The sequence below is a fragment of the Ictidomys tridecemlineatus genome, unplaced genomic scaffold (assembly GCF_052094955.1).
Source record: "Ictidomys tridecemlineatus isolate mIctTri1 unplaced genomic scaffold, mIctTri1.hap1 Scaffold_73, whole genome shotgun sequence".
Classification (NCBI taxonomy): Eukaryota; Metazoa; Chordata; class Mammalia; order Rodentia; family Sciuridae; genus Ictidomys; species Ictidomys tridecemlineatus.
Window position 1 is genome coordinate 245,794 of NW_027525269.1, and position 25,259 is coordinate 271,052.

Here is a 25,259-nt window from a genome sequence, read left to right on the forward strand (position 1 = left end):
TGCAAACTGGTTAACAGACTTGCTCAAGTTCACTCAGCTAGGACAGGACTCAAATTCACTTTCCTGACCCCAAGTCCTATTCTCCCCAGTGCATGGATAAGACTTACTGCTATCCTGACTCACTTTCTAAAATCAAGCCACTGAGGAGGAAGACAATGGATATATCAGGCTAAATACTAGGCAAAAGATCATAGATTAAAAGGAAGAGATAAAATTCAGATATTCATTCCCAAATATACCCTATGTTCCTAGTAGTCATTACTTTCCAGTTAGTTCCCAGTGATATAGGCCAGCCTTGGCAAAGAAGCCTGCATAGTATAACCCAGCTTCCTTGATCATGAGGCAGGCATGAACACATCCCTATCTACCAAGGTTTAACACACTTTAAAAAGTGATATACCATGGGGGACTACAAAAAGCCAAGTCCAGTAAAAAGTACACTTTAGCTGGAAAGCATTTAAATTTTACATTGAAGCACCCCTCAATTTATCAATTATAATCATGTCAAAACATGCTAATATAAAATAAGATCAAATATATATGGGCTTTTAGTTCATTCAAATTTGGGGGGCTTGGGGTTAGCTCAACTCACTTGCCTAGCATGCATGAGTCTCTGGATTCAAACCCCAGCACCATGCAAAAACAAAAAAACAAAAAAATCAACAAAAAATATTTTGAACACCATCTCGAACATAATTTTTGTTACATATTTTATAAGACTAATTTTTAGTGTGGTTTATAAGTATTGGATTTCTGTAGTAAAGCATTAGTCAACAAAATGATACAATAGTCACTAGTGAATGATTTACCAGAGAAGTTCTGTAATCATACTGGTTCATGCCAATCTTTAAATATACTCCAGCTTACCCATAAGATGATCTTCCTCCCAGCAGACTAAAATAAATAAAGAATATAAATAAGACTGGTTTTTTCTAAATGTAAATAGCTGGGGTTTAGAATAAGTTTCCTACCAAAGACACTTCTAAAAAATCTGATTGGATTTAATTGCAACATTGGACATCTGAAAACTCCCTTTTAAAAAAGCTCAAATTTACTGGACAGAAGATATATTGACTAACTCCTACCATAATTTAGATCTGACTTTATCATGACTTGGGAGGAGGACCACAAGTTTGAGGCCTGTCTCAGCAACTCAGCAAGGCCCTCAACAACTCAACAAGACCCCATGTCAAAATAAAATAGATTCAGGCATGGTGGCAAATGCCTATAATCCCAGTGGCTTGGGTGGCTGAAGCAGGATGATCACAAATTCAACGCCAGCCTCAGCAAAAAGTGAGGTGCTAAGCTACTCAGTGAGACCCCGTCTCTAAATAAAATACAAAATAGGACTGAGGATGTGGCTCAGTGGTCAAGTGGCCCTGAGTTTAATCCCCAGAAACAAACCAAAATTATAATAACAATGAAATAAAATAAAATAGAAAAAGAGTTGGGGATATGGCTCAGTGGGTTAAGCACCCCTGGGTTCAATCCCCAGTACCAAAAAAGATCTGACATTATCCATTACTGTTCATTGCTAACACTCTTTCAAGTTAGGCCAATTGAAAGAATGCTCTATCATGGTTTAGAATTTCTAAGACACTAATTTAACAGTGGTCTGGAATTTTTTTATCATTTAAATCTCATCTTCTAATCTTGTGAAAATGTGTCAACCTACCAATTCAGTGTTAAGAGGTCAGCAAATCCTTACCTAGTGCCACAATAGATGGGTAATAGTTGCTTTGACTATTGATGTTTAACTAGGAGGAGGGAGGGGAAGAGTGGGGACACCAGAAAACTATATCTGGTCCATCTTTTGCTTCCAAGTATCTATTTTTTCTTATAAGAATGACCAATATAAATCATTTTTGTAGCTATATAGGTGTGATCAACATGTATCCACCACTAGGTTTTCCAAAAGAGACATGGCATATATAAGCAAACTATATTTACTCATTGAGGTAAATGGACTTAGTGGGCTCTTAATTTCAAACCACTCCCAGTGAAATAATTGTAAAACACAGTATTGTATGATTTCAGGTGCTTTATCTTTCACACAAACACGTTTGTCTTTCACCCAACAATGCAGAAAAAAATGAGCTGCATTATACTGCAGGCTAGGTTGCGTTCATTGCTTTAAATGACAGCAATATTATCCATGTTTTCACACCTCCCAGATCCAACTTTGGTTCCCCAGCAGCCTTTGAACACACCACCTCAAATTTTCATCTTCATCACCCAAAGACTTGTTCTCAGGTTTCTTCAACCATTTTATAACAGGATCACTTTGCCATGCATTTCTTAGGCAAATTTTTAATGAATTATGGTTATACAAAATATTGGTTATGCATAATTCATAAAAATGATAAATAATAAAAACTCCATTGTGTTTATATACCACAATTTCTTTATCCATTTGCTTGTTGATGGGCACCTGGCTGGTTACATAGCTTGGTTATTGTGAACTGCACTGCTATAAACATTGATGTGGCAGTATGCCAATATTAGATCTTTTGAATATATACTGAAATGTGGGATAGCGGGGTCATATGGTAGTTCCATTCTTAGATTTTTAAGGAATCTCCTTACTGCTTTCCAGAGTGGTTGTACTGATTTGCAGTCTCATCAACAACATATTAAATGTACCTTTTTCTCCACATTCTCACCAACACTATCTTGATCACTGCCATTCTGATTGGAGTGAGATGAAATCTCAGTATAGTTTTGATTTGCATTTCCCTGATTGCTAGAGATGTTGAACATTTTTAATATATTTATTGGCCATGTATATTTATTTCTTCTTTTGAGGAGAGAAAGTCTCTCTGTAGTTATATTGCCCATTTATTAATCAAATTATTTGGGGGGGGTGTTAAGTTTTTTGAGTTCTTTAAATATTCTAGTTATTAATCCCCTATCTGAGGAGTAGATGGCAAAGATCTGTAGATCCCATTCAGTAGGATCTCTCCTAATGCTTTTAATTGTTTTATTTTCTGTGCAAAAGCAAAAAATGTCTTTGGCAAATTTTTGAGACAAGTTTCTTATAAACCTTTTCTGACCAGCAGATAACAAGCTCTTCTTTCCACCTCTTCTTTATCTCACCTTTGAGCTACATGCAATTTTAGAGCCCAGCAGAGTTTGATGTAGTGCTACCACACACTGCAAACCATGAAAAATGTACCACTGAGTTTTTCTTTCATAGTGACAAAATTATAGAAAAGAGTCCTTGAAAAAAAAAAAAAGAAAAGGGACTTTGCTTTAAGTTGTTCTCTGACTCATTAAAACGAGCATCAGTCAACACCAGAAGACTCATGGCTTGCTTTTACATTTACTTCTCCAACAATACCCTTTTATTCTTAATAAAACCAACTGCTCCTTAAAGATCATCATAAACCAATCAAGACATTTGCATGAATGCTGATTTCACCTATTCTGTGTCCTGTGTTTCCTCATTGATGTCTGTCCCCACCAAATGTGGGGGGAACTGAGTTCAGGTAGTGGTGGTGACTCATGATATGGGATATGGGGCCATCAGTTGTTGTCCTTACCCCTTCAAGTTTTCTTAATTTTTTTTCACATACCAATTTCCTTTTTCTTAGGTGGTCATTTGACAGTGAATGTGCAAAATTTATGATTTTCATCAAGCATGCCTCAATAACCAGAGACTTTGCAGTAATTATTTACTTCTGAGAAAGCAGAAGCACTTTTGGATACAGGAGTCTCATTCTTAAGACACAAAACACATTTTAACAAACTCATCCAACAAGTTTTGAAGCTTTAGCCTTGTGAAATCGAATGCCAATCTAAGAATCATTCTAAACATCAAAATTTGTCTTTGCTGCAAGCTCATAACAAAATATTTGATGGGATACATTGGAGGCCAATTAAGCATCTGCTATGGTTTAGATACAGTTGGCATGTGGCCCCCAAAAGGTTCATATGCTGGAGGACTGCTCTCCAGTGCAGTGGTGATGAGGTAGTGAAACCTTTAAGGGGGGCACCTTAGTATAAGGTGGTTAGGTCATTGTAGCTGCTGCCCTTGAAAGGGATTAATACAGTTCTGTGAGACTCCAGGTAGTTCCTGCATGAATGGGTTATTGTTTGGGGATAATAATAAGTTAGATAGTGGTAATGATTACAGAACTCTGAATATATTAAAACCCATGGAACTATATACTTTAGATGACTGGACTACATCTCAATAAAGCTGTCAAAACCAATAAGAACCAAGTACTAGAATATTCATAGAAGCACCATTTATAAGTCTCAAACTGGGACCAACTCTAATGTTCATTTACAAAAGAAACAAATTGTGGCATCCTCTTACACAATGCTATACAGAATGACACTGAACAAATTATTGTTATATTGATATTATAGAGATATCCCACAAACATAAGTGAATGAAAGGATCCAAACACTAAAATGGTACAAACTCTATTATTTCATTAATAGAAAGTATAGAAACAGGCAAAACTAACCCATGCTGCTGTAAAATCAGTATAGTGGTTGCTCTTAGCCAGGGGTAAGGCTAGAAAAGGGCAACAATCACATGCTGGGATGCTGTTGGCATCCACTTTCTTGATCTGGGTGCTAGGTATGCAATGTGTTCAATAAGTGAAAACTCAGAAGTACATTCAAGACTATATACATATATATGTGTGTGTGTGTATGTATATATAATATATATATACATACACACACACATATATATATACCTCGATAGAAAGATAAATTAAGAGGCGTATTCAAAGTAGGGTTTTATGCTTTTTCCTCACCTCCATTCTTTAGCACAGGACAAAGAATGGAGTTTGGATGTAATCTCCAACCTCTAAACTTTTCTTACAAACTGCAGGAATATAATATGACACAACTTCCTGATGACGGGCCATCTGTCCAAGGGATTCAAACCCTGAATCTTTTTTTTTTTTTTTTGAGACAGGGTTTCACTATGTTTTTGAGGCTGCTTTGAACTTGAATCCTCCTGCTTTAGCCTCCGGAGCTGAGATTACAGGTATGTGCAACCATGCCCGCTGAGCCTTTAATCTTTATTGCCCAAAGCATCTTTCATTCTATAAACTGAAGCTCTGGTACACTTATTGATGGGGGCAGAAGGTAAGGGTGTAAGGATAACAAGCATTTATGAAGCACTTACCAAGTTCAAGACACCAAGCTTAATTCACTACATAGGAGATTTTAAAAATGAGACTCAGATTAAGTTATCCAGGTCATCCAGTCAATAAATGATAAAGGATAGGGTAGAAATTTAAACTCTGGTGCCTAATACCAATGTCCTTTGACGTGTACCACTTGTATTATCAGAGCCAGTGGGACACAATGATAGTACATGTGTTGTTTTGTTTTGGAAGTTTTTTCTCCAAAAGGCAGATGGGCCATTGACCTAAAGGGCAACCTGAGCCTCCAGAACTTTTTGGGATGATGAGATGAAAAGGAGGTAGCTGTGGTCCTACAATCTGGAATCCAAGTGCCTTGAAAGCTCATCCTGGCCAAGCCTTGTCTCCCAATATGTTTGAAGCAAGGTTTCAGGCTTGGTTTATCAAAGTCTCCAGTGTCAAACTTCATTTGAGAGGAATCACAGATGTAAATGTAAAAGATAAAACTATAAAGCTTTCAGAAGTACACAGAAGACTATTTGCACAGCCATCACCTGGGAGGTTTCATAAGACAGATAGAGTATGCAATCATGAAAGATTAATATGCTAAATTAGACTACATCAAAAATAAAAACTTCTGCTCATCAAAAGTCACCACTGAGTATATAAATAAGCAAGCCACAGTCTGGGAGCAAATGCTCACAAAATATACTTTTGACAAAGCATTTAAATCTAGAAATATAAAGAATTCATAATTCAATAATAAGATGAAAACCCAATTAGATGGGTAGGTGACTCAAGCGGACACCTCACAAAGGAAGACATCTGCATGTCAAAAAAGTGCATGGAAAGGTGCTCAACATCATTAATCATCAGGGAAAGGCAATTAAAACCATAATGAGAAATCTCTACCTCCTTTACTGGAAAGGCCAAAATTGAACAGATCAATAATACAAAATGTTGGTGAGGATGTAAAGCCACTGGAACTGTCACACATGGGTGCTAGGAATATAAAATGGTACAACCACTTTAGACAAAGGGACAGAGTTTCCTATATATACCTATACTTTGATCTAGCCATTCTACTCCTAGGTATTTACTCAAGAGAAATAAAAAATATTAGTCCACAAAAAGACCTACACATAAATGTTCCTAGCGGTTTTATTTGTATTAGCTCCAAACTAGAAGCAACCCCAATGTCCATCAAATAGGAGAATGCTGAAACCAATTGTGGTATATTATTACAATGGAATAGTACTTCACATTTTAAAAAACTCAAACTATGATACCTGCGGTAATATGGATGAATCTCAAAAACATCATACTGAGCAAATAAAGCCAGGCACACTTTGTGAATACACACTGTGTGAATCTAGTTATATAAACTCTAGAAAAGGCTGATCTAATCTATAGTGATAGATGAATCATTTCTTGAGGTCAACAACAATGGGGGTAAAGGAAGGAATGCATCAGAGGGGACATGAGGGAACTTTCTGGGAAGATAGAAATGTTCTGTATTGTTATGGGGTTTGGGTTACAAATGGTTAATCATTTTTCAAAGTCAGATGAGATGTGTATTTCAATGTATATACATTTTGCATTAAAACACTTAAGTATAATAGTCAAGTAGGGGTGGTGAATAGGTAGAGGAAGAGAAAAGAATAACAGAATGTTAATAATTGCTGAAGCTGGGTAATATACATGCTTGAAATTTTCCATAATAAATAAAACATTTAAGAGGGAAAAACTTATCTACATCAAATGCTCCTACTTCTCACCACCTTCTCTTTCCCTCCCCTTCAATTCTGCCTGGCCCCTGGGCTGCCCTCCTGCAGACCCTGATTTCCAAATGAGCACTGCTTCCTGCCAAGGCCCACCACTCCATTCTGCTGTGCAACCACCCCCCAACTCACAACCATCAACAACCAAACCCCAACAACAATCAGGCATTCCTGCCAAGTTCTGCCACACCCAATAGCTCAAAATCTGCACAAAGTATTGAGAAACATGAATTTTTCCAGGCTACTCTGTAGAAGTTCAGTCCTATGCCAGCTATTATTTGACTAAGAGTTGAATACCACCCATCTCCAAACCTGATATGTAGAAGGCTTTTAAATAATAATTTAAAAAGCTTATGGCTTATATTCCAAAACTATGCCAGCTGACCACTGAAAAGAAAACATTTTTTGCCCTAGTAACAAATAATAGCTAATAAAGTAGCGGGCCAGCCCACAAATGTCAGTTCTAAAATGTGCTCAAGGTGATCGGCAATGAATCAACTAAATGCTGCAAGTAAAATGCTTCTTTCATCAAAGTTGGCCCACGTGACTAAAAGTTGAGGAAAGTTCCCAGCTTAATGTGGGAGTAGCAGTGGCATGGAAAGGAAGCACCCCCCCACCCCTCCCGACCCCTGTGGTCCAGCCAGTACTCAGGTCTGGCAGAACATAGCTCTGAGGTCTGGATAGGGGATCTTGCAGCCTGGCCCTGGGAGTGAAATTATTGCTGTGTACCAGGTCACTTTTTGAAGCAGGGAGGAAGAGAGCAAGAAAGCTTCTGAGTTATAATTCCCATTATATTTGTTTAAAGTAAAACCATAATCATATCATAGAAAATAACACAGTATAAAAAATGTGGACAAAAAGATAAAGAACCAGCATGTGCAGCATACACATGAAGCCAGTGTTTCATTCCGGTGTGTCCAGTAAGTTCTGTTAGTCTCTTCTATCAGACATGTACTACTGAGGAAGGTTCAGAATCAGAAACGGCATTACGACATACTTTATTTCTTAATAAAGGCATAAGTGCAGAATGCCTATGTCCTGGCCACCATTTTCAACAAGGTTACCAACAGAAACTCTATTCTGAATTTCTTTTAAGGGCATCCAATAAGTTTGGCTTCATCTCAAAAGGAGAAATCAAGTGTCATCTGAATCCACTAAAAGCCGAAGGATAAGCAAAGTATGGTGACATGCCTATAATCCTAGCCACCCTGGAGGTTAAGAGTGGAGGATCCCAAGTTCAACACCAGCCTCAGCAACTTAGTAAGGCCCTAAGCAACTAAGCAAGACCCTGTTTCAAAAATAAAATATAAAAAGGGCTGGGAATGTGGTTCAGTGGTTAAGCACCTCAGGGTTCAATCCCTGGTACAAAAAAAAAAAGGGGGGGCTGGGGATGTGGCTCAAGCCGTAGCGCGCTCACCTAGCATGCGTGCGGCCCGGGTTCGATCCTCAGCAGCACCACATACCAACAAAAAGAGATGTTGTGTCCGCCGAGAACTAAGAAAATAAATAAATATTAAAATTCTCTCCTCTCTCTCTCTCTCTCACTCTCTCTTAAAAAAAAAAGGATAGAAAGTCCCAGGATCAAGAAAACTGCATCTGTTCCATTGAAGAGTTTGCTCTCTGGCAGAAGATCAATCATTAAATCAGTAATCATTTAATTGCAATTGTCTTATCTGCTAGGAAAGAACCCCTCAGCATGCAAAAGCTAGCAGGGAGGAGTAGAGGAGTCTGAGAAGGTTTCCTGAAGAACTCAACTGTGAATGCTGAATAGCTACTGGCCAGAGGAAGACTGCAGGGTAAAGGAGGGGGGCTTAGCTACAGTGGCTTCTAGGCAGACAACATGGATTTGAATATACCAAGACTGGCCCAGGGCTGGGTGCTGTGGCACATGCCTGTAATCCCAGCCACTTAGGAAACTGAGGCAGGAGGATTGCAAGTTCAAAACCAGCCTAAGGAACTTAGCGAGACCCTATCTCAAATTTTTTTAAAAGGGCTAGGATCCAGGTGTGGTGGTGCACACCTGTAATCCCAGCTGCTCAGAGGCTGAGGCAGGAAGATCGTGAGTTCAAAGCCAGCTTCAACAATTTAGCAAGGCCCTAAGCAACTCAGTGAGACCCTGTCTCCAAGTATAAAAAGGGCTGGGGATGTTGCTCAGTGGTTAAGTCCCCCTGAGTTCAATCCCTGGTATCCCACCTCCCATCCCCAAAAAGACTAGCCCAGCTTTGAGAGACCAGTTAAAAAGCTGTTGGTAGTAACCTAGATGACAGATGATGGTAGTAGGGCACAAAGGGAAATGGGCAGATTTGAGAATCAGTTTGGAAATAATAAACCAGATTTAGCAATGAGCAATGATAGAGTCAAGACTAACTCCTGGGTTTTCTTTTTCTTTCTTTTTTTTTTCTTTTTGGTCCTAAGCATTGAACCCAGGGACACTCAACCACTGAGCCACATCCCCAGACCTTTTTGTTCTTCTTATTTTGAGACAGGGTCTCACTAAGTTGCTTAGGACCTTACTAAATTGCTGAAGTTGGCTTTGAGCTTATCATCCTCCTGCCTCAGCTTCCTGAGCTGGTGTGCATCACCGTGCCTGGCAACATGTCTATTTTTATAGAAAGCCAATATCACTATTGGATTAAAAACCAACAGTCACTACAGAATCATTTAATATAAAAAAAGAAATTTTTACCCAGCCTCCAAAACTGATGAAACTGTGAAAGTAAATAAAATGCCTCCCCTCACATGGCTGTTATTAACCTAATGCCTCAAGCATATCATTTGTATTTTCTTAGCCCATATGGAGGCACTACTACAACAGTAAGGATCCGTGACAGGAGATGATCCATGGCTCTCTCTTGACAAAGTATGTCTTGGCAGACAATTTTCTAGCAGTTAGGCTGGATTTTCACAACCTTATCACTATAACAAATAATCTATGTTTTAGTACACTGACAGACAAAAAGTTTCTCTCTTGTTTATGTAAAATCCAAAATGGATGTTCCTGTTGCAACTGCTGTCCTTCAAAAGGTGACCCAAGGATTTAAGCACCTTCCATCTTGTGCCACCACTGTCTTCTACATGAAGCCTCCAAGGTCACCATGCAGACCATGAAAAAGGATGGGAGAATTTGGGGAGGCCTACTACATGCAGCAACACTTTGGCCAAAAAGTGACAAACACCACTTCTACTTACATTCCATTGGTCAGAAGTAGTGGTACATCTCCCTAGGTAAGGAATGTAATGGTCACTTTAGCAGCACAAATAAGTGGCAGCCACCCAGCTCTCTCCACAATTTCTTTTTTTAATTTATTCTTTTTAGATAGATATACATGACCATAGAATGTGTCCACCACAATTTTTATCCCCTGATTCTATACAAGCCAGCCAGAATCAAAAAAAGGGGGGGGGTATCAGCATAGAGGAAAGTCAAATGATTAATGTGCAGATTAAAGTCCTAGTCTTGGTTTTTATCTATGTTTAAAAAATGCAAGCATTACATTATAAACAGTAATACTTCACAACTTTTTAAAAAATCACTGTAAAGTCAGGCACTGTGGTACACACCTGTAATCCTAGTGGCCTGGGAGGCTGAGGCAGGAGGATCACAAGTTCAAAGCCAGCCTCAGCAACTTAGCAAGGTCCTAAGCAAGTTAGTGAGACCCTGTCTCAAAATGAAGAATAAAAAGGGCTGAGGATGTGGTTCAGTGGTTAAGTGCCCCTGGGTTCAATCTCCTGTACCAACAAATAACAACAAAAATCACTGTAAGCATAATTGAAGAAAAAAATCAGAAGCAAGTCCCTGGGGTCAAGAAAGTGGCATTTATAATGAGGTTCTGCTGGGCACAGTGGTACATGCCTATAATCCCAATGACTCGGAGGATGAAGCAGGAGGACTGCAAGTTTGAGGCCAACCTCAGAAATTCAGCAAGGCCCTAAGCAACTTAGTGAGACTGTGTCTCAAAAATTTTTTTTAAATAATAAAATAAAACAAAGGACTGGGGATGTAGCTCAGCAGTAAAGCACCCCTGGGTTACATCTCCAGTACTAAAAATAATAATAATAATTTTTAAATAAATGAGGTTCCAAGAGGAAAGGAGTGAGGCAAAGTCAGACCCAATAGGTATGGAAGATTACTTGTGCCTCAGGCAGTTATGGACAAGGCTGTTCTTGTCATTTGAGCAGTTAATAGCTAACTTAAGGAGGCTTCCAATTAGTGTGGAGGCCCTCACTTAGATTGGACATTAACCACCAAACTAACTGGAGAGTAAAGCTACATCAATAACTTGGTGGACTCCCAGGAGATAATAAATTGAATTCTACCAGTTCAGAGCTCATTTCAACATGTGCTACTATAATAAATATATTCAATTATAGCATCCAGGGGAACTAGTCTCCATGGTCAAAATGGCTGGAAAGTATGAAACCAAATCACATAGGGTTCCTCACTGCAGGATGTCTCAGTCTTATGTTCACAAGCATTGAAGGCTGCTCTGGAAAATACAGACCAAACACACTGCACGAGCTGAGGTCATAACTAGGGATTCTAGTAAAATGACAAGATAGGCAAACCAAAGGCATATCCTGAAGCAGTTTGTCTTAGGAAAAGAGGGACATCCTTTGTTCTGTAATACTGGAAATAACCAGGCAATTGACACTTGAATCGACAGGTTTTACAGTTTTCAGGACTCCTTTTTGCAATGGATGATAGATGCTAGATTAATCCAATCAAATATGATCTTTCTAGGAGCTAAGGACACAAAGAGATGGCCACCAGCTCTGCTAAAAGTAAATGGGATGCTCCTCAAAAAAATTAAACAGAATTATCATATGCCCTAGCAACTCCACTTGTGAGTATATAACCAAAAGAAACCAAACTAGGGATTCAAACAGATAAATGTACAACCCATATTCAAAGCAGCATTATCCACAATAATCAAAGGTAGAAGCAACCCAAATGCTCATTGATGGATAAACAATGTGTATATATACAGTGACATTATTATTTAGCCTTAAAAAGGAACTAAATTCTTTTTTAAAATATTTTGTTTTAGTTGTAGTTGGACACAATACCTTTATTTTATTTTTATGTGGTGCTGAGGATCTAACCCAGGGCCCCACGCATGCTAGGCGAGCGCTCTACCACTGAGCTACAACCCCAGCTCAAAAAAAGAACTAAATTCTAAGAACAATTCTACAAACTGGGGCTGGAGATGTGGCTCAAGCAGTAGCATGCTCGCCTGGCATGCGTGCGGCCTGGGTTCGATCCTCAGCACCACATACAAAGATGTTGTGTCCGCTGAAAACTAAAAAATAAATATTAAAAAAAAATTTCTCTCTCTCTCTATCTCCCCCTCTCTTTAAAAAAAATTTCTATAAACTGAAATATGGGGGAACCCTGAAGACATTATGTTAAGTGAGATAAGTCAGTCACAAAATAACAAATATTCTATGATTCCACTTATATGCAGTATCCAAAGCAGGCAAAAATTCATAAAAACAAAGTAAAATAGTGGTTACTAGGGGTTGGGGGAAACTGAATAATAGGGAGTTATTATTTAATGGGTACAGAGTTTCAATCTGAGATGATAAAACCCAAATTGTTCAATATGCATAAGAGGATTTTCTCATACTCTCCATGATATGATAATGGCATATACATATGTTTACACATTTGTCCAAACATACAGAACATACAACACCAAGAGTATAACCTAAAGACTTGGAGTGATAATGACCTGTCAGTGTACGTGTACTACTGTGTTGGAGGATGCTGAGAGTGGAGGAGCTCATTGTGGGTAGCAGAGCAATGCAGGAGGCCATGGGAAATTTCTGTACTTTCCTCTCAATTTTACTGTGAGCCTCAGAGTGTTCCTTCTTTGTTTTGTTTTGTTTCTTTTTTCTTTTCTTTTTTCTTTCTTTCTTTTTTTTTTTTTTTTTGGTACCAGGGATTGAACCCAGGGATGTTTAACCACTGAGCCACATCCCAGCCCTTTTATTTATTCATCTAATTTATTTATTTATTTATTTATTTATTTATTTATCTAAATATTATCAAATATTTGAGACAGGGTCTTGCTAAGTTGCTTAGGGCCTCACTGAATTGCTAAGGCTGGTTTTGAACTCACAATCCTCCTGCCTCAGCATTCTGAGCTGCTGGGATTACAGGCGTGCACCACCAAGCCTGGCTGAAAAATAAAGTCTTAAAATAGTAAGATTGCATAACATTTTAAGTGTGCCACTGAAACACACACTTTAAAAACAGTTAAATTGGTAAATTTTGTTATATATTTATACACACACACACACACACACACACACACACACACACATACTGCCACGATTTTTAAAAGGTGCTGGGTAGTTTTCTTCCCCAACAGTGTCCACTTGTTCTTGCTTAGGTGCCTGTGACGTTCTTCAGCTCATTCAATCAATCCCAGACTGAACCACATATGACAGAACAAAGAGATGGAAAGATACAATCAAACTCAGCCTTGACTTGCTATGAGAACAGGAGATAAGAAGTGCTTAAGTGTCACTTCTATGACCCTTCAAAACACACCTGGGATGGCTCAATAGTTGCCCTCCCCTCCTTTTTCTAGAAAAACATTTTCTAAGGGTACCTTGGCAACGAGGAATACATTACCTCTTTGCTGTTCCACACAGTAACCACCTATGCCTATGAAACACTTAAAATGGGACTAGTCTAATAAAGAACTATTCTATTTTATTGCATTTCAACTAATTTAAATGTAAAGAGCCACATATGGCTAGAGGTTACCAAACTGGAACCTCTAGGTAGAAGCAACCCAAATGCTAAAACCCCAGTTTAAGGATTTTATACAACAGCCAAAGTGGCAGATTTATATCTTTTTGGTGGAAATATCAAAAAGCTGTGAGGATGGAGCTAGGGTTGTGGCTCAGTGGTGGAGTGCTTGCCTAGCACGTGCAAGGTCCTGGGTTCGACTGTTCCATCCCCAACCCCATGTAGAAACACACACAATTAAACTACTATGACAGGACTGCATGCCCGGAATTTGAGGGCAAGCCCCCACTTATCTTCTCATATGCTTTTAGGTTTAAGGTAGACACTGTCACTCCATTTTATGTGCTGCATCACATAAAAATAAATAAATAAAATAAAGGTATTGTGCCCAACTACAACTAAAAAACAAATATTTAAAAAAAAAAAGCTGTGAGGATAGAGATCAAGAAGCCAGGAATGGGGCTGGGGTTGTGGCTTAGTGGTAGAGCGCTTGCCTAGCACATGCGAGACACTGGGCTCAATCCTCAGCACCACATAAAAATAAATAGGGGCTGGGGATGTGGCTCAAGCAGTAGAGTGCTCACCTGGCATGCGCAGGGTGCTGGGTTCAATCCTCAGCACCACATAAAAATAAAATAAAGATGTTGTGTCCACCGAAAACTAAAAAATAAATATTAAAAAAAATTCTCTCTCTCCTCTCTTAAAAAAAAATTCTCTCTCTTAAAAAATAAATAAATAAAATAAAGGTTAAAAAAAGGAGAATGCTTTAAAAAAAAAAGCCAGGAGTGGGTATGGGTGTGGGGAGATCATCTATTTAATTCATAAACGCACTCATCACAGTTACTACGTATCCTTTTTCAAAACTATGAAAATAATTTGGGGTTGGGGCTGTAGCTCAGTGGCAAAGCACTTGCCTAGCATGTGTGAGGCACTGGGTTTGATCCTTAGCACCACATAAAAATAAATAAATAAAGGCATTCTGTCCATCTACAACTACAAAAAAATATTTTTAAAAATAATTTTGATTATAACAAGGTATTGAGAAGTAATTTATTCAAGACCAGGACAAGGTTAACCAAAAAGAGATACATGATGTAATCAAAAATTCAAGGCACTCTAGACCACAAGCAAGCAAAGCTGATGTGCTTGTTCAGTAGCTCTGGAATTGAAAGCCTGAGATTTGATATCTGAGCCTTCACACCGAACCTGTTAGAAGGGACACTATTAGCAGGTGAAGACCTGGTACACATGCATGTGTCCACACACACAGAGTCCCACAAAAGTAAATTTTTCAGAGTTGACACCAGCAGGCAGGAGGACAGAGTTGTGCCTAATGGCAAAAGGGACATTCAGAGAAGGGTCTGTTCAAGCTTTAACCTTGGAGCAGAATGAACAGAAGTGGAGAAAACCAAGTGGTTCTAGTGAATGGCCTCCTGAACAACTTCTCAAAAAGATGAGGTGCTGAAAGGTATACTCAGTACAGTCAAAAATGTCACGAGTGTTTTCTCAATGGGTCCAGCTGCCACTTGTTTAAACAAGCCTGACACCCCAACCCCTTACAGTTGGGGAGGATTTGCTCTGCAGAAGAACCACATCCATGCTGCCACCAGTAAAAAGAGAATTATCTGGGCTGAGGGTGTAGCTCAGTGGTGGAGTGCTTGCCTACCATGCATGAAGCCCTGGGTTCCATCCCCAACACCACACAGAAACACATACAATTAAATACTATGACAGGACTGCAAGCCCAGAATTTAAGGGCAATCCCCCACTGATCTTCTCATATGATTTTAGGTTTAAGGTAGACACTGTTACTCTGTTTTGATCAGGGGAAGACAAGGATTCCCAGGTAATTACTATCTCACATCTAATGCTTATAAATGTCACTCAAATGCCAAAAGCTTGTCACCAAAGTTGCACCATAAAAAAAACAATTCAGGGTCCGGGGCTGTAGCTCAGTGGTAGAATGCTTGCCTAGCACATGTGAGGCACTGGGTTCCATCCTCAGCACCGCATAAAAATAAACAAAATAGGGGTAGGGATGTGGCTCAAGCTGCTCGCATGGCATGTGCGGGGCGCTGGTTTCGATTCTCAGCACCACATAAAAATAAAATAAAGACACTGTGTCCACGGAAAACTAAAAAATAAATTAAAAAAATAAAAAAATAAACAAAATAAAAATATTGTGTTCATTTACAACTTAAAAAAATTAAAAGAAAAAAACAATTCATTGCACACCTGGAGAAATTTCTTCCAACTTGATGTACTGATTTGAAGGCTGAATTGACAAGGCACACTTACCTAGAGACCTAGTATGCCACTCCAGCAATGGAGACCTTGAAGCCCTGAATGCTTGTGCACTGTGGTAGAATACACCCCACCATCAGTGTGTGTTGGCGCCAGGAATTAAAATGTGCAAAAGAATACTGGAGTATTTCTAAGAGGCAAAACCACACCACTTGTAAGACACCGATTCCAGCTCTTGGCTGCGAGGTGAAATCACTGGGAAGCAAGCATTAAGCACCCCTGAGGCTTCCGTGCCCTGTTGTCACTGGCCTGGGGTGGGCATGGAGAGTTTTAACAGCTCCCCAGGTGGTTCTAATGTGAATCCTGCAACTGGGACCCATGCCAGTATGGGGCATGCCAGGAGTGAGAAAAGTTGGAGAACTGGGGTTGTGGCTGCTGTGTGTGTGTGTGTGTGTGTGTGTGTGTGTGTGTGTGTGTGTGTGTATGTTCAGCATCATCTGGGTTACTGGCTGCTTCTTGGGTTATGGGATATTTTAAAAGACTGAAGGAAAAAGGGTCTAAATGCCAGTGGCCTCTATTTTCTTATGTTTAAAAGGGCACGACACTATCTTAGTGGTCCAAAATTCAGGGAGTATGGGGAGCGGGGAGGAGAACTAAGCGTAGCGACCCAGGGAGGGAGTGCCATGGCTTCTGGGAGGATAAGGAAAGCTGGAGTGGGTTGGGGACAAAGGGGGCACCCGCCCTCACCTGCATCGTAGAAGGCATCGAGCACCGCCGTCTCCCCGAAGTCTAGCTCCCCGAAGTCTAGCTCCCCGAAGGGCACGGAGGTGAGGTGGGCGCCCTCAGCCTCGCAGGCCCGAAGCAGGCACTGCAGCGCCCCGGCCTCAGGGCCGCCGACGGCGCCGCCTTGGGAGCTCTCGCTGCGCATGTATATTGCCCGCAGAGCCCGAGGTGGCCCGCCCCCGCTCCCGCCGCAGCTGCCAGCTGCAGCGTCCTCCGCGGCTCGGTCAGGCTCAGCCAGACCCGTCGCGTCCTCCCCTCCAGGCGGCAACTGGCACTGGGGGGATTCGGCCGCCGCCCCGAGTGCCCCAGCCAGGGGCGTCCCGTTGCCGCTCTCCATGTGACTGCCGGCGTGCCCTTCCCGGATACCTCCTCAGAGCCAGTGGCTGGCGGCTGGGAGTCCGCTGGGGGCCACAAGTTGCAGCGTCCGTGCAGTCCCGGCACCTGCTCCTGGGACGCGGACCCAGAGAGCAACAGGTGGCCTAGCGGCGGCCAGGTGACGCCAAAGGCCCCTCAGAGGCGGACTGAAGCTCCAGCCCAGCTGCCCCGAGCGCCCTTTGAAGGCCCGCGAGAAAGAGGCGGGGGCTGGGGACGTCAGGGCAAGCGGAGGGGGCGGCTGGGACGGGCGACGGGGCAGGAACAAGGAGGGCGCCCCCTGCCGCCTCCCCTGGGCAGCTCCTGGAGTTGCGGAGCCAGGAATTTCAAGCCTTTTTTTTTTTTTTCTTTTCTTTTTTTCCATCCCTCTAGTCTGACCACTATTAGGAGCCCCGATTACTTTTTTCTTAAACAAGTTGAAGCTTTCAAGTAGGGTAAAGACTCTTTCAAAGCACAGATTTGACGTTAATATTCAATTCCAAACTAAATACAGATGTAGTTTGAACTCAGCATTGGTGAGAGCAGATGCTTCGTTTTATCCTCAGTTGCCAAACGCATGGCCTTCCTGAGCCCGGTCCTAGAGTCTAGTTTGTCCTGACTTTCACTGTGACCTTGACAAAGCACTAGGAGGCACCAGCAACAAACCTTGTTTGTTGAAAATAGATTCTATGGAATGCTGTAAACCCCAAAGGGTCTTCACTACATCCAACCCACCATTTTAGTCGCAATGGTTAAATTGTATTTAAATCATAGAATGCACTAGACATTGTCACAGGGTTTTTTGAGTGTTTTCTTCTCTAGTAACAGATTTATTGACATACAATTCACATACCATACAATTCATTCATGAAGAGTGTGTGATTTAATGTTTTTTTAGTATATTCATAGAACTGTTCAGCCATCACCACAATATTAGAACATTTTAATCCCCATCAAAAAAAAAAAGTACTCATTAGAAATTAGTCTCTACCTCCCAACCCAAACAAACGCAGCCCTAGGCAACCACAATTTACTTTGTCTCTATAGATTCGCCTCTTCTGGACATTTCATGTAAATAAACTTGTACAGGGTGTGGATATAGGTTTTTCTCAGGTATATACCTAAGAGTGGGATTTCTGGGTCACATGATAAATCTATGTTTAACCTTTGGAGAAACTGTCACTGTTTTTCAAAGTGACTGTACCATTTGATGTTCCCACCAGCAGTATAGGAGGATTCTTTCTGCATCCTCACTGCTACTTATTGTCTATCCTTTTTATTACAACCATCCTAGTGGGTGTGAAGAGGTATAGCATTGTGCTTTGAATCTGCATTTCCCTGATGGCTAACCATGGGGAGCCTATTGTCATATGTTTATTTGCCATTTGTATAACTTCTTGGGAGCAATCCTTTGGCCAAAAGATTTATTTTTAATATTTATTTTTTAGTTGTAGTTGGACATAATACCTTCATTTTATTTATCTATTTTTATGTGGTGCTGAGGATCGAACCCAAGGCTGCATACGTGCGAGGTGACCACTCTACCGCTGAGCCACAACCCCAACACCTTTGGCCACTTTTTAACTATGTATTTGTTTTATGATTACGGAGTGGTCAGAGTTCCCTACATATTTTGGACATGAGTCCCTTATCTGATATGTGATTGGCAAAGTTTCTCCCATTCTGTAGATTGTCTTTGCACTTTGTTGCTGATGTTCTTTGCATCACATCACATGCAATTTTGACACAGGCAGGATGGGATTTAACTTGCAACACTTCAGATTATCTTCACATTTCAGTAATAATATAGCCCACTAGCCACCCCTAAAAGAAAGCAGAAAGTTCCTGTACAAATCCTTGAAGAAATCCTGCCTTACAACCAGCCCTAGTAGAAATCAGGAACTTCAGCAGCATCATTATGGGAAATAGGCTTGAAGGAAATCTGTGAGAACACATCCACCAAAGTTGGGAAAACTCACAACACCTCTAAGACTTTTTTCATGTGATGTTATAAAAGGACACATGCGTTCTTTGTAACCTTGTAATGCATAATAGTAGTAATTTTCCTAATGTGCCTGTTCATCTGAAATTACTCCAGTGACTGGCACAGCCTTTCAAAGGGCAAAGTTGCCCATTTGAAAATCACTTGCCAGTGTCTTGCTGTTATCCTCAAGGCAATCTTCCTGAATTCCTCTCAGCTCTCTCTGGGGTCCTGCTGATTGAGTGAGACATGCAGGAGTTATGAATTCTGGCTTGAATAATATTTTCCTCTAAATACAAACCCTGCTGGGTAAAGAACCCAGCATTTACCCAGCTAACAAGCGCCTTCCCCTAAGTGGGCACACACAGTCCACCTTCTCATTGTCTGCAGTAATTTGCACACCTGAAGCAGGTCCTAGGACCTTCCCGAATGTCCTTCCAATTCCCCTAGTTCCTCTGAGGAGAAAATTGCAAAATGCTGAATTATCCTTTTCTGTTTAGTCCAACAATTATTCCTTTCTTACTCTTACCTTGCCCCTTCTAAGGACATGTCCTGGAAACCTCTTTACCCTAATGCTGAGAGGTGTTATAGAATGTTCTTCCAGATATGTGGATAAAATCTTCTCTTTGTACCTTCTTATCATGGATTCTTATTTAATCCTCTTCTGCATAGCAGCTGTATACATACTATCCTTAGGAGTTCTCTTCTCCAGGTAATACCCCACCTCCCAGACCCTTCAATCCTCACTCTGGGATAACTTTCAGGCCACTCTCCACTCTGATAATTCTCTTAAAGAAGATTCACTGTTTGTCACTATTGCTGTTTTTTAAATTAAACTTTTTTTTCAGATGATTGTAGATTCATATGTGGTTGAAATAAATCATATAGAGAGATCTAGAGTACCCTTGGCCCAGTTTCAAAACCCCAATGGTAACATCTTATTAAAATACAATGCATTAGTCTGGGTGCCGTGGCACATGCCTATAATCTCTATGGCTTGGGAGGCTGAAGCAGGAGGATGGCCAATTCAAAGCCAGCCTCAGCAAAAGCGAGGTGCTAAGCAACTCAGTGAGACCCTGTCTGTAAATAAAATACAAAATAGGCCTGTAGATGTGGCTTAGTGGTCCAGTGCCCCTCAGTTCAATCCCATACCTTCCCCACCCCCAAATACAGTACATTATCACAACCAGGATATTGACATTGATATGACCAAGAGATAAAAACAGCTCTATCACTACAGGATCCCTCCTGTTGACTTTTGAGACCCAGGACCAATTTTCTCCTTACCTCCTATCCCTAACTGCTGGAAACCACTAATTTGCTCTCTGTTTCTATAATGTTGTCATTTTAAAAATGTTATGTAAATAGAATCACACAGTATGCAACATTTTGGGGATTCTGTTTCAACTCAGCATGATTCTCTTGGGTTTTACCCAAATTGTTGCATGTGTCAGCAGTTCATTCCACTGAATGGATAAACCACCGTTTCTTTATCCATATCTGGGCTGTTTCCAGTTTGGTGTTATTATGAAATAAGTTGCTATCAACATTCATGAACACCTTCTTGTGTAATAACGAGTTTTCATTTCTCTGAGATAAATATCCAGAAGTGCAAATTCTGGATGATAAGATATTTGTTCCATTTTTATGAAATTGCCAAGTTATTTTTTAGACAGCCTATTCTATTTTACATTCCCACCCATATATGCATGATCTAGTTTTTCTGCATCTTCAGTAGCATCTGGTGTTGTCACCTTTTTAAAAAAAAAGCCATTCTGATAAGTGTGTAGTGATAAGTCACTTTTTTTTAAATAGATTTTTTTTTTGGTTGTAGATGGACACAGACACAATACCTTTATTTTGTTTATTTTTATATTGTGCTGAGGATTGAACACAGTGCCTTACCCATGCTAGGCAAGCGCTCTACCACTGAACTACAACCCCAGCCCTCATCATGTTTTTTTAAATGCCTCTCTTATATCTGTTTTAATAAGTTAACATGGGGATAATCCATATGGAAACTATTCTATGGAAATACCATTGATTTGTACACAAAAGAATTGATATAGCTCTATTAGGAGAGCTGTGAAATAGTGGGAGGGCATTTCTTGGAAATGCAAATAGAGCTGGATGCAATGGTGTACACCTGTAATCCCAGCAGCTCAGGAGGTTGAGGCAGGAGGATCCTGATTTTAAAGTCAGCCTCAGCAACTTAGCAAGGCCCCAAGCAACTCAGCAAGATCCTGTCTCTAAAATATTAAAAAGGGATGGGGATGTAGCTCAGTGGTTAAGCACTCCTATGTTCAATCCTTGGTACCAGAGAGAGAGAGAGAGAGAGAGAGAGAGAGAGAGAGAGAAGAGAAGAGAAGGAATGCAAATGGATATTTAATCACTATAGGCAAAAAAGTCTCTAAGGTGATGAAGTTGTGAAGCCAACTTTTGGAGTTGTCATAAGAATATAATCAGCCTGCCATACACATGCCTGTAATCCCAGCAGCTGGGGAGGCTGAGGCAGGAGGATCCCAAATGCAAAACCAGCCTCAGCAACTTAGTGAGGCCCTAAGCAATTTTCTCAGCAAGACCCTGTCTCAAAATAAAAAATAAAAATACACTAGGAAGGGCTGGGGATGTGGCTCAAGTGATAGTGTGCTCGCCTGGCATGCGTGCGGCCCAGGTTCGATCCTCAGCACCACATACCAACAAAGATGTTGTGTCCGCCGATAAGTAAATAATAATTATTAAAATTCTCTCTCTCTCTCCTCTCTCTCTCTCTCTCTCTCTCTCTAAAAAAAAAAAAAGCCATTGCCTGGGCTGGGAAAATCTCTATCATGTCGGTTTAGGCCCCAAGTTTCTTAATGAAACTCCTGTAGCATAAGAATTAAAACCAAGAATCAATAAATGGGATGGATTCAAACTAAAAAGCTTCTTCTTAGCAAAAGAAAAACTTAGTAAGATGAATAGAGAGCCTACAGAATGAGAGCAAATCTTTACCACACACACATCAGATAAAGACTAATCTCTAGGATATCTATAAAGTACTCAAAAACCTTAACACCAAAAAAAAAGACCCAATCAATAAATGAGTCAAGGAACTGAACAGACACTTCTCAGAAGAGGATATATAATCAATCAACAAATATATGAAAAAGTATTCAACATCTCTAATAATTAGAGAAGTGCAAATCAAAACTAAGATTTCATCTCACTCCAGTTAGAATGGCACTAATTAAGAATACAAACAATAATTTATTAAGTGTTGGTGAGGATGTGGGGGGAAAGGCACACTCATACATTCCTGGTGGGACTTCACATTGGTGCACCCAATCTGGAAAGCAGTATGGAGATTCCTTGAAAAACTTGGAATGGAACCACCATTTGACCCAGCTATCCCACTCCTGGGTTTATACCCAAAGGACCTAAAAACAGTATACTATTGGGATACAGCCACATCAATGTTTATAGCAGCACAATTCACAATAGCTAAACTGTGGAGCCAACCTAGATGCCCTTCAGTGGATGAATGGATTAAAAAATGTGTCATATATACATAATGGGATATTACTGAGCATAAAAAGAGAATAAAATCATGGCATTTGCAGGTAAATGGATGAAGTTGGGGAATATAATGCTAAGTGAAGCAAGCCAATTCCAAAAAAACAAAAGCCGAATATTTTCTTTGATATGAGGATGCAGACACATAATGGCGATTGTGGGAGGGGAACATGGGAGGAATGGAGGAACTTTAGATAGGGCAAATGGAGGAGGGGGAAGGGAGGGGACAAGGGGGTAGGAATGATGGTAGAATGAGTTAGACATCATTACCCTAAACACATGTATAAGGGCTGGGGATGTGGCTCAAGCGGTAGCTCGCTCGCCTGGCATGCTTGTGGCCCAGGTTCGATCCTCAGCACCACATACAAACAAAGATGTTGTGTCTGCCGAAAACTAAAAAATAAATATTAAAAAAATTCTCTCTCTCTTTCTTTAAAAAAAAAAACACATGTATAAGACATGAATGGTGTGAAAATATTCTGTGTACAATCAGTGTCTTGAAAAATTGTGCTCTATATGTATAATATGAAATGAATTGCATTCTGCTATCATGTATAACAAATCAATACAAATAAAAAAATAGGCTGGGGATGTGGTACAGTGGTAAAGCACACCTGGGTTCAATCCCTGGTACCAAAACAAAGGTGTGTGCGTGCACACACACACACACATAAAACCTGTGTTTTATAGCAAAAGTGGAACCACTGCTATCAATCTACTTGGTATGTCTTTCCAGAGTATGTGATATTCAAATATGTACAGATTGTGGGAAAGCTTGGATTTTTTTTTTAATCTCTTCTAGATACTACTAGCCCTTTTGAGGGAGATGTAGAGGGTGGAGACATCCAGGGCAAGATGGCAAGTGAGGAGGTTGGGTGCAGAGCCACACCAAAGTAGCATGGAAAAGGTCTTCTAATGAGGTCAACTTCCTGGTTGATCAAAGTGCTCATGGACACAAGAAAGGGACCCTATTAGACAGACACTTGCAAACTCATGCCCCTAAGTGTGTGTGGGAATCCAATAGAAAAACTAAAATAGATCTGTGGACACAGGGGGCACCAGTAAATAATAGTGAGGAGAGTATGGACAGGGGAGGAGATAAGGAAAGGAGGAAATTCCAGAGATCATAAAAAAGAACAAGCCAAAACTCCTCCACCAGACTCCCAGCTCTGGGGCTCCTTCTTTTGGGAGAAGTCTGTTACTGTTGTTGCTTTTGCAATAAACCTGCTTGCTTGCTATCTCTGTGTCTTGTTCTTAATTCTTTGCTGAGAAGAGACAACAAACCCAACACCCCTAAATGGTAACACTTTGATGAACATGTGGTTTTCATATATTTTCCTTAAGACTGTAGCTTGTCTTTTCATCCTCTGATGTGAAAAAGGTGTTTTTCACAGAGCAAGTTTTTAATCTTGATGTGGTCCCATTATCAGTTTTTCTATTCATGGATTGTCCTTTGAGTTCCAAACTAAAGAACTCATTGCCTTGCCCTAGGGCATGAATATTTTCAATTTGGAGAGAATTAACATCTTAATTAGGTTGAATCTCCCAAACTATAAACATAGTATGCATCTTAATGTATTTAGTCTTAGTTGATTTCTACCATAACAATTTTCTAATTTTCAGCATACAGATCTGGTAGGTGTTTTGTTATATTTATATCCAAGTATTTCTTTTTTTCCTTCTTTTTTTTTTTATGGTACCAGGGATTGAACACCGGGGTGCTTAACCACGGAGATACATCCCCAGCCCTTTATTTTTTTTATATTTTATTTTGAGACAGGGTCTCACTAAGACTTTAGGGCCTCTCTAAGGTGCTGAAGTTGGCTTTGAACCTGTGATCCTCTTGCCTCAGCTTTCCCATACCTGGGATTACAGGTATGCACCACCGTGCCCAGTTTATATCCAAGTATTTAATTTTCTTTAGAGTGATTTTTAAATGGTATAGTGTTTAATTTCAGGCTCCACTTGTTCATTGTTAATATGTAGAACTGCAACTTTTTGTGTATTGAATTTATATTACACAATCTTGCTTAGCTTACTTTTAGCTCAGGAGGATTATTTTTATTGGAATTTTGTATGTAGACAATCATGCAATCTGCAAATAGGGACAGTTTTATTTTCCTCTTTTCAATTTATATGCCTTTTATTTCTTTTTCTTGCCTTTTTACTGTAGCTAGAATTTGCAGTACTATGTTGAAAAAGAGTAGTGAGAGTAGAAGATCCTTGTCTTGTTCCCAGTCTTAGGAGGGAAAAAATTCAGGTCCTTCATCCTGAATATGTTAGCCATAAGTTTTTGTCTATGTTATTTGTCAAGGCTAGGAAGTTTCCCTCTACTCCTAGTTTTCTGGGAGTTCTTATTGTGCCTGAAAATCAGATGTAAGAATCGTACTCACCTGTCCAAGCTGAAAGAATGGACTAAGAGACACAAAGATAGCAAAAAGCAAGGCTTTACTTTAATGATAGTCTTGCAAGATCAGGTGCTTGGTGGTCAGGGTCAAACAGATTGAGTCAAACCAGTGTTTTATTCAACTAGAGTACAAGATCCCTCCCTTGGTTCCTCATTGAGTACATGGGGTGCACAATGTTCCTGAACTTCATCTAGGTTTTATTATTAAAGTAATTGGATTACTGGATTATTTGAAGTAGTTATTAGTTGGATTATTTAAAGTAATATACCTTTGGTCTCTTGTGGCAGGAAG

General features: G+C 40.1%; 1 protein-coding gene across 1 annotated transcript in view; it reads right to left on the bottom strand.

The window, feature by feature from the left end:
- LOC144374520 (mitogen-activated protein kinase kinase kinase 15-like) overlaps positions 1-17,293 on the bottom strand; it is a 40,179-nt gene extending 22,886 nt beyond the window's left edge. The window contains exon 1 of the mRNA XM_078037303.1: positions 16,641-17,293. Coding sequence (XP_077893429.1) covers positions 16,641-17,013 — 373 coding nt within the window. The 5' untranslated portion in view covers positions 17,014-17,293. The remainder of the gene's footprint in view (positions 1-16,640) is intronic.
- Positions 17,294-25,259: the final 7,966 nt, after the last annotated feature.